The sequence below is a fragment of the Penaeus vannamei genome, chromosome 32 (assembly GCF_042767895.1).
Source record: "Penaeus vannamei isolate JL-2024 chromosome 32, ASM4276789v1, whole genome shotgun sequence".
Lineage (NCBI taxonomy): Eukaryota > Metazoa > Arthropoda > Malacostraca > Decapoda > Penaeidae > Penaeus > Penaeus vannamei.
The window spans coordinates 6,023,286-6,033,285 of NC_091580.1; the positions used below are offsets into that span (position 1 = coordinate 6,023,286).

At 35.6% G+C, this 10,000-nt stretch overlaps 2 protein-coding genes across 8 annotated transcripts in view; one reads left to right on the forward strand and one right to left on the reverse strand.

Moving 5' to 3' along the window:
• The window catches only part of LOC113828328 (G-protein coupled receptor moody), a 48,526-nt gene extending 42,655 nt beyond the window's left edge, over window positions 1-5,871 (forward strand). For 6 of the 7 annotated variants that reach the window (XM_070144569.1, XM_070144567.1, XM_070144565.1 and 3 more), the window contains 4 exons: window positions 363-436; window positions 1,110-1,236; window positions 2,161-2,307; window positions 4,214-5,871. In XM_070144569.1, the coding sequence (XP_070000670.1) occupies window positions 363-436; window positions 1,110-1,236; window positions 2,161-2,307; window positions 4,214-4,420 (555 nt within the window). In that variant the 3' untranslated portion in view covers window positions 4,421-5,871. Of the gene's footprint in view, window positions 1-362; window positions 437-1,109; window positions 1,237-2,160; window positions 2,308-2,899; window positions 3,063-4,213 lie in introns of all 7 variants that reach the window. The other variant, XM_070144571.1, reaches the window with a different exon arrangement.
• A 3,714-nt stretch (window positions 5,872-9,585) lies between these two features.
• The window catches only part of LOC138867807 (glutamate receptor ionotropic, kainate 2-like), a 19,774-nt gene continuing 19,359 nt past the window's right edge, over window positions 9,586-10,000 (reverse strand). The window contains exon 13 of the mRNA XM_070144613.1: window positions 9,586-9,844. Within this exon, the coding sequence (XP_070000714.1) occupies window positions 9,586-9,844 (259 nt within the window). The remainder of the gene's footprint in view (window positions 9,845-10,000) is intronic.

Consider the following 10,000-nt stretch of genomic DNA (forward strand, 5'->3'; position numbering starts at 1 on the left):
TATTTGTGTGTGTGTGGGGTGGGGTGGAGTATTTGTGTAAGTGTGTGATTGTGTGTGTGTATGTGCGTGTGTGTGTGCGCGTGTTTGTGTATATGACTGTGTATGTGTGTGTGTGTGCTTGTGTGATCCTGTGTGCGTGTTTGTCTCTACGCATCTGTATACACACCTGTGCATCGATCTCTATGCTTTCCCCCCGCATATACAGACAAATATTTACACCAGTACACAACCATTTCCCTAATGACCGATCGAAGCCACACCTGTTTACACATCTGTCCGAGTAACTCCACCAATCAACCACTTATTATTATTTATTATTTATTATTTAGATTTACCACTTAAAAGCATCTTTCATTTCCCAGGCAAGGCAAAGTTCAGCTAAGGTTCAAGCACGGAGGAGTAACAGCTTAAACAACAGTGTCACTAGTGATGTCAGGTAAACGTCTTTTCATTACGTTTTTAAATGTCTGAAAGTAATGAGTAAGAAGATATTGAATAATATGGTGATGACTTATTGGTAATATTGGTTGTGAGTATTAATTCTCGTGGCTTGATATAATTATGATGTAATTCTTTTGTTTGAAAGTCATGGGAAAAGAGAATATGTAATATTGAACACTATGATGAAGTATTGTAGTTGATAATCCCATATTTGGTAATTATCATCATGGGTGTTTGTTTATAATTATGTAAGCGGATGTTTGTCATTTAATCACCCCATTACAGATAATTGTTTTTTTTCTTACAATTCAATATTATCTTTACCTACTTCTCCTCCATGGTAATGTAAATAATAATACTCACAGATGAAAGTTACCCATACCTAATTTCTCTCTTTGTTCATCTTCTCCATATGAATATCCACTAAAGAAAGTTATCCATACCTAATCTTTCCCTTTTAAATCCAAATATCCACAGAAGAAAGTTACTTTACACCCAATTTCTCCCTTGCTCCATCTTTTCCATCTGAACACTCACAGAAGAAAATTTCTCATACAACGTTCTCTTTCTCATTTCTGCTCCTCTGACGAAAGAAAAATACTCGATAAGATATACACTCTATTCCCCAGCAACAGACCCTCTTCATTCACGTCCAAATTCCCTCACAGAAACAGCCGCCCCGCAGAAGGACTCAGATCACGTGACATCCGCATTGCCCGTACAATAGGTGTCATTTTCCTGGCTTTCCTCATCTGCTGCATGCCGGTCTCCATCGTTCACTATCTGTACTGGAAGGTAATGCTATACTTGGCTTTGTTTTGTCTTTTTTTCCCTCTATTTGGCTGTCTGTGTATGTTTGTCTGTCTCTGTCTCTTTGTCCGTTTCTGTCTGTTTCTGTCTTTTTGTCTCTCTGTCTCTGTTTGTCTCCGTCTCTCTCTCTCTCTCTCTCTCTCTCTCTCTCTCTCTCTCTCTCTCTCTCTCTCTCTCTCTCTCTCTCTCTCTCTCTCTCTCTCTCTCTCTCACTCTCTCTCTCTCTCTCTCTCTCTCTCTCTCTCTCTCTCTCTCTCTCTCTCTCTCTCTTATGTTTTGGGGGTATAGGGAGGGTTGTTTAGATTTAGAGAGAGAGAGAGAGAGAAAGAAAGAGAGAGAGAGAGAGAGAGAGAGAGACGGAGGCAAACAGAGACAGAGAGACAAAAAGACAGAAAGAGAGAGGGGGGGAGATAGGCAGAGAGACGGAGAAGGAGACAGACACAGACACAAAAATGCAGATGTACAGACAAACAGAAAGACACAGCCGAATCACATACACAAGAGTGATTCATAGGCCTACTAAATATTTCAAAATTCGTTAAACCCTTTGACTCTAACCACAGACACTTATAACACTTATTATTAACACTTATATGATATTTTGTTACTCTATATTTTTCTTAGAAAGATCTCCATTCATTTTGTTATAGCATTAGGAACAAAAAAATAATTTCACGAACCGCAGAAATTGGCACATCTCATATGATTATTCTTGACAGTGAGAATAATGTGTATGTATATATCTGTGTGTGTGTGTGTACACATATATGTACATGTGTGTGTGTGTGTGTGTGTGTGTGTGTGTGTGTGTGTGTGTGTGTGTGTGTGTGTGTGTGTGTGTGTCTGTGTGTGTGTGTGTGTGCGCAATCTGTTTCTATGATAATCACAACCACCCTTTCTCCCCTGCAGATTCAGTCACCATCACTTTTGCTCCTTCTGCACCCTCTGTATTGGGCTCAATATTGCATCAACATCTTCATCTACGTGTTTATGAATCGCCAGTACAGAGACGCCTATGTTAATTATATCTCCAGGTGGTGGCCGGACTTCAGGGAGGTGAGTGTGTGTGTGTGTGTGTGTGCGTTTGTATGTGTGTGTGTTTTATGTGTGTGTGCGTGTGTTTATGTTTGTGTTTGTGTGTGCGTTTGTATGTGTGTGTGTGTGTTTTATGTGTGTGTGCGTGTGTTTATATGTTTGTGTGTGTGTGTTTGCTTGCGTGTGTGTGTTTGTATGTGTGTGGTTGTATGTGTGTGCTTGTGTGTGTGTCCGTGTGCGTGTGTGTTCGTGTTTGTGTGTGTGTGTGTGTGTGTGTGTGTATGTGTGTGTGTATGTGTGTTTGTGTGTGTGCGTGTGTGTTTGTGCGTGCGTGTGTATGTGTGTCCGTATGCGTACGTTTTGGTATATGTTGTATTTGTATGTTTTTTTATTTGTTTTTTTGCTTCTTTATTTTCGTGAGTATTTTGTGTTTGTTGTTGTTGCGTGTGTGTTCTTTTCATTATCTATGTCACGTATACCAAAGCCTATGTATATCTGAATATGATATGACATAGAATCCATACAAACCTCACATTTTTTTTTTTTTTTTTTTTTTTTTTTAAGACATTCCCTCCCTACGATAACCCGCCCCCCTCCTGTCCCTCCCCCTTAGTACTTCCACTTCCGCCTCGTGAGCGAGATCCACCCCTGGGCAGTCTGCCTCCACCCCGCCTGCCTTTCCAACATGCCCAAGGACTATTCCTCCGGCCTCTACCTCGGGCTTAATAAGGACGGGCCGCCCCTTCGGTGATCCATCTCCTGCCGACGAGGATGATGTAATTATGGGACTTGAGTCGAGAAGTGTCATGCACATTTTGGTCTTTCTTGGGTGGACGCATGTTTTTTTTTTTTTAGTGCATGACTTGTGTAGCGCCTCAAAAGTCTCCCCAAAACGTCTTGGATGCATGACGTTTTTTTTTTTTTTAAGTTCCGTCCCATGTAATTGACTCGCATGACCTTTGCAAGAATTGAGACATACGCATTATAGAACGTTATGTTATATTATATAACGTTATATCTCATAACTAATAATTTAAAACAGAAATACTGAGAAATATGCATGTTTCTTCTACGTTCCGCACATTTTATACATATATCATGCATACCATATGGTATAAAATATTAATACAATTATATCATCATAGCACGCATACCATAATACGATTATATTACCACATTATGCATATTATGTCTCCGCACGCCCCTTCCCTTTTGCATGACCCACTAGGTTCAGTTCTAGCACGAAAATTTCCCTAAGAGTCTGAATGAATCATTTCCTGACCACGAGATCGAAGCCCGAACACGTGACACCCGCTCAGGCTTCGAAATTCCGAAGCATGAATTTTTGAAGCTTTGGGTTTTAGTCGAGAGTGAGTGTTATCTTATCTAATCACAGCCAGCCAAGGTGTGATTCATATTGGTCGCATGCGTAATAACTTTGTTTGTTTTTTTCTTTTCTTTTCCTTCTTCTTTTTTTGATAAAGAGAAATGTCGTTTAGAGATATATCACGTATGAAGGTTTCTTCATTTCTTACTCAAATGAACCTGAATGGTTCTCTTTCTCTAAGACTAAGAGTATTTCCTTTAATTTATATTTGCAAGACTACACATATACAGAATCTAAGGAAAATTCATCTATATATATGATATATATGTATATGTATATACATATACATGTATATGCATATAAAAACACATAGACACACATACACCTACACATACAAACACACACACACACATACACACACACACACACACACACACACACACATACATACACACACACTCATACCTATCTGTCTATATATATATACATATATATATATATATATATATATATATATATATATATATATATATACACACATGACAAGGCAAAATGCAACAAAGCATCGCCCGAGGAATCTCACCCTGCTCTCTCCCTCAGCTTTCCCGCCGCAACTTCAAGTGGAAGGAGGAGCCGACGAGCGACAGCGGCCGAAGGGTCTCCCGCGCCCACACCCCCAGCAGCGTGGTCAAGTTCGCCACCCGCAAGAACTCCAAGACGTCCTTCAGGAGCCCCAACGACCCCCCGGGGACGCCGAAGGCAGCCGAGAAAGCGGGGACGCCGATGCTCTCCGATACACGTATTTAAGGCCGCGTCTTGTCTAGGGACGCGGAGAGGCGAGGAGAGGAGGGGGGCGGGGCGAGGAGAGGAGGGGGTGGGAGAGCGAGGAGAGGAGAGGAGGAGGGGGGAGGGGCGAGGAGGAGGAGGAGGAGGAGTAATGGAGGGAGGGAAGGGCGGACGGTGGACGGGGGGAAAGGATAGGGATAATTATGGATTGAAGGATATACGAAGGACTGGAAAAAAAAAAAACAGAATGTATAATTAGAAAGTGAAGATATTCGTTTCTTAATTAAGTAGAATATCCTTTCCCAGTCAATTATCAGTGTGGTTGGCGTTTCGAAACAAAATCCTATTTTTGTAAATTCTCGGTAAAGAGGATATCTCTCCCGCAGTAGACACGCAAGACGTTCTATTGCGAATCAGTCCTATAAAGGGAACGGAAATAACTTGTAGAAAAAAATATGTATAGGAGTAGAAATTACTGGAAATTTTGTATTTTTCTCCGTAAGATATTTACTCTTGATTTTCTGAATCGAGAAAAAATGTGTTTTTGTACATATGTTTGTATATATTGATACTACATTTGCAGAAAGTGTTTATTATATTAAGCTGTGAAGATGTTTTGTAATTAGTGTTCATATTTCTTCAATTTTCTTTTCTCTTTTCAATTCTATTTTCAGTATCTTTACAGTCTTTTTTCAGTTGTTGCTTCTCCTTTTCTTTCTCCTTCTCCTTCTCTTCTTTATTCTTCTCCTTCTCCTTCTCCTTTTCTTTTTCCTTCTCCCTTTCCTTCTCTTTCTCCTTCCCTTCTTTCTTCTTCTCCTTCTCCTTCTCTTTTTCTTTCTCTCTCTTCTTCCCTTCTTTCTCTTCCTTCTCGTTCTCCTTTTCTTTTTCCTTCTCCCTTTCCTTCTCCTTCTCCTTCCCTTCTTTCTTCTTCTCCTTCTCCTTCTCGTTTTCTTTCTCCTTTCCTATCTCCTTCTCCTTTTCTTTCTCCTTCTCCTTCCCTTCATTCTTCTTCTCCTTCTTTTTTCTTCTTCGTTCTCCTTTCCTTCTCCTTCTCCTTCTTCTCTTTTTCTTTCTCCTTCTCCTTCTTATTATTAGTAGTATTCTGATCCACCATCCTCTTCTTCCTTATCCTCCACCTCTTTCTTCTTCTCCTTCTTCCACTTCTTCTTCTTCTAAGAATTTCTTGAATTATTTCCCGCCTTTTCGTCTCTCAGATAAATTCGAACACTTTAATGGAACACATACAAGGAGTGTTCATATAACTTATTTTCTTATCTTATCAGCGTCCACTGTAAGTATGGTATCTATAGTGTTAATATGTGACGGATGCTCAGTATGATTAGATTATTTTTTTCTTGACGATGAGAATGGTAAAACAGATGTATTTTTTATTTTCTGATTTTATTTGTACAAACTTGATCTCTTTTTATGCAAATACTCTTGATATCTGCTGAATAAAATGTATAGATATATATGTTGTCATTTCTTTTAAATGTGTATGTAAAGTGCTGAGACTTGAATTGATAAACTATTATATATGTTTTGTTTTTGTTTTTTTGTTTGTTTGTTTTTTAGAAACATCTTATTCCGGATTTTATTTTTAACTGTTTTGACTAAATGTTGCTCCATTTGTGCATACAATGTTACTAATATCGATACTATTTTTCCATGTTTCCATAAGTACTTTTAATTCACACACGGGGATATACCAACAAACACACATAAGAAATCACAAAAAAAATAAACTCGTATACAAAATAAGACATTTTCAAAGACAGAAAAATCACTTTCACAAACGCATATTTATTATTATTGCCCTTATTTGGTATACCTCCCCCCCCCCCTTTCTCTCTCTATCTCTACTCCTCCCTCTTTCTCTTTATTCATCTATTCTTCTTTCTCTCTCTCCATCTCTCCTTTATTCTCTCTATATCTCTCCATCTCTCTTTTATTCTCTCTCTCTCTCTCCATCTCTCTTTTATTATCTCGCTCTCTCTCTCTCTCTCTCTCTCTCTCTCTCTCTCTCTCTCTCTCTCTCTCTCTCTCTCTCTCTTTCTCTCCATCTCTCTTTTATTCTCTCTCTCTCTCTCCATCGCTCTATTATACTCTCTCTCTCTCTCTCTCTCTCTCTGTAGAATAAAAAAAATATATTATTTGGGGATACTATACACATCTGCAACCTCCAGTAAAATTAATTAAAATTAATTAAAACGTACAGAAGGTTGTCATGAACGTACACGTGTATGTCCACAACTGGATACTAAACCCCAAGTCATTCTTCGTACACACGGGAGATATTCATTGAACAGAAACAGAACAGAACAGAAACTCATTGAACAGACAGCCGGCCTCCACAACCTGTAGTGAATTGTTCATTATCATTGTTGTTATCATTGATACCATTGTCATATCAATAGTGTCATCATTATTATTATTATTATTATTATTATTATTATTATCATTATTATTATTATCATCATTATTGTTTTGCTGATAGTATTGATGATGATGATGATAATGATAATGATGGTGATAGTGATAATGATAATGATAGTGATAATGATAATGATGAGGATGATAATTATGATGATGATGATTATCATAATGAGGATGATAATGATAGTGATAAAAAAGATAATCATTACTTTTGCCATTAATTTTAGTAGTAATATAAGTAGTCCTATTATTATCATTACTGATACTGGTATTACATTATTTTTACTATTATTATTATTATTATTGATATTTGCATTACATTGTTTTTACTATTATCATCGTTATCATTATTACATAATTATTATAACCATTAGCATCATTGTTATCATTATCATTATCATTATTATTCTTATCCTTATGATTTTATAATGATTATCATCATCATTATTATCATCATCATTGACATTATCATCCTCAACCTCATCATCTTTTCCATAATCATTATCATTATTTTCATTATCATTATTATCATCATCATCGTTATTTTTATTGTTATTATTATTGTTATCATTATCATAATGATTATCATTATCATTATTATTATCATCATCATTATTATTACTACTATTATTATCATTAGTAATAGTATTGGTATTAATAATTATTATCATCGTCATCATTATCATCATCATCGTTATTTTTATTATTATTATTGTCATCATTATCATAATGATTATTATTATCATTATCATTATCATCATTATTACTAGTACTACAACTATTATTACTGCTACCATTATTACTATCATTATTATTATCATAATAATCATTATATTCTTTTATTATCATCATTATTGTTACTATTAACATCATTATCATTTGCATTAATTATATTATCGTTGTGAGGCCGATTTAACAAAATTACCGTTTTTTCAAAATTCAAATGCGACACGCTATCATTATTATTATCATTATTATTATCATCATCACCATTTTTATTACTACTATTATTATCGTCATCATTATTATTACTAATATTACCATTATCATTATCATAATCCTCATTATCAGTATTAACTTTATCATTTTTATCATTATCATCCGTATTATTGCTACCAATATCATCATTATCAGTACTGTTATAATTATCACTATCATCATTATCACTACAATCATTATTATTATAATTGTTATCATCCTTCTAATTATCATCATGATCATCATTTTCACTATCATCATCATTATTATTATAAGTTTTGTTATAGTCAATATCATTACTATCATCACTACCACTATCATTATTACTATTGTTATTATTATCAGCAGCAGCAGCATTATTATCATCAATATTATCATCATTATCATTTTGTTATTATAATTATCATCATCATTATTATTTTGTTATTATAATTATCATCTTTATCATTTGGTTATCATAATTACTATCATTACTATTTTGTTATTATAATTATCATCATTATTATTTTGCTATCATAATTACTACCATCATTATTATTTTTTATTATAATTATCATCATTATTATTTTGCTATCATAATTACTACCATCATTATTATTTTTTATAATAATTATCATCATTATTATTTTGTTATTATGATTATCATTATTATTATTTTGTTATTATAATCATTATCATCACCATTATTTTGTTATTATAATCATCACCATCATTATTTTGTTATTATAATCATTATCATTATTATTTTGTTATTATGATCATTATCATCATCATTATTATTTTGTTATTATAATCATCATTATTATTGTCATTATAATCATCATCATTATTATTTTGTTATTATGATCATTATCATCATCATTGTTATCATTATCATTACAAACGGAAAGAGTTAAACAAAACATCCAGCTGAGATAACAACACGATTCTGATAAGAAGACCAACAACTTCCTTTCGAGCTTTTATATCATTTGATTACCATCCGGCTTTTTTTATATCTTTTAAATAAAAATCTTACTTTCCTTATAATAATTTGTGTATTTTTTAATTATGTGGAGATGGTGTATGATGGTGTATTGAAGAGAGGATTTTTTTTTTAAATCTGAGGGTATTATTTGGTGTTGCATGCATGTCTTGGTGTTGCAAAATACGTGATAATAGTTTCTTTTTATGGTATATTAAAACTAGGAATATTCTGTCGACATTTTTTTTTATTCTAATATAATTCATATCTACAAAATTATATGTTTGTAATTTTATACGTGTGTGAGTATGTGTTTATAAACGTATGTGAGAGAGAGAGAGAGAGAGAGAGAGAGAGAGAGAGAGAGAGAGAGAGAGAGAGAGAGAGAGAGAGAGAGAGAGAGAGAGAGAGAGAGAGAAGGAGGTAGAAAATGTTTTTGTACGTACATTCTCAATCTATTTTCCTACATCTCTACTCAGTTTCCCCTATAGCATCATCAGTATTGCTACCATAATATCAGCAGTAATGGTAATGATGATAAAACATCATCATCATTACGGTTGATATCATCATTATCATCACTGTTAATATCATTATCATTACTGTTCATATCATCATTATCATTACTGCTAATACCATCATTATCATTACTGTTAATACCATCATTATCGTCATTATCACTACTATCATTATCATCATCACTGTTATCATCATTGTACCATCTGCAAATCGGCAATCAGAATGTTATGACAGAGTTCTCCACCCAGCTTGTTCAACGGCCTCACCCAGCGCGCCCGGGCAGGTTCGTTCAGCTCCAGTTCGAGCCGAGTTTCGAGTTGGGCGAAACGGCCCTCGCTCGCAGCTCCGCGACTCGCTTGGAGGAGGCCAGGCGCTCCCCCAGCAGGATGACGACGGCCGCGGAGGTCCCCAGCAGGAGAGCGAGGAAGGCGGTGCTCACCTGCTCGAAGGACATGGCGGTGTTGGTCGGCAGCGAGCACTGGGGCAGCCGTTTCCGCCAGCGCCGCCGTATGGAGTCGATCAGGCCAGACTCCTCCATCTTCAGCATCCTAAGGGCGTGGCAGCTACTATTAGTCCAATTCGTTATACATTTCTTTAGATCTATATCTATGTATAACTTCAGCTATAGATCTGCCACGGGGAAAAGAAAGGTGAGAAGAAAGACCCAGGTTATGATTCGTTTTGCAATCGTCTCCATCATTAGT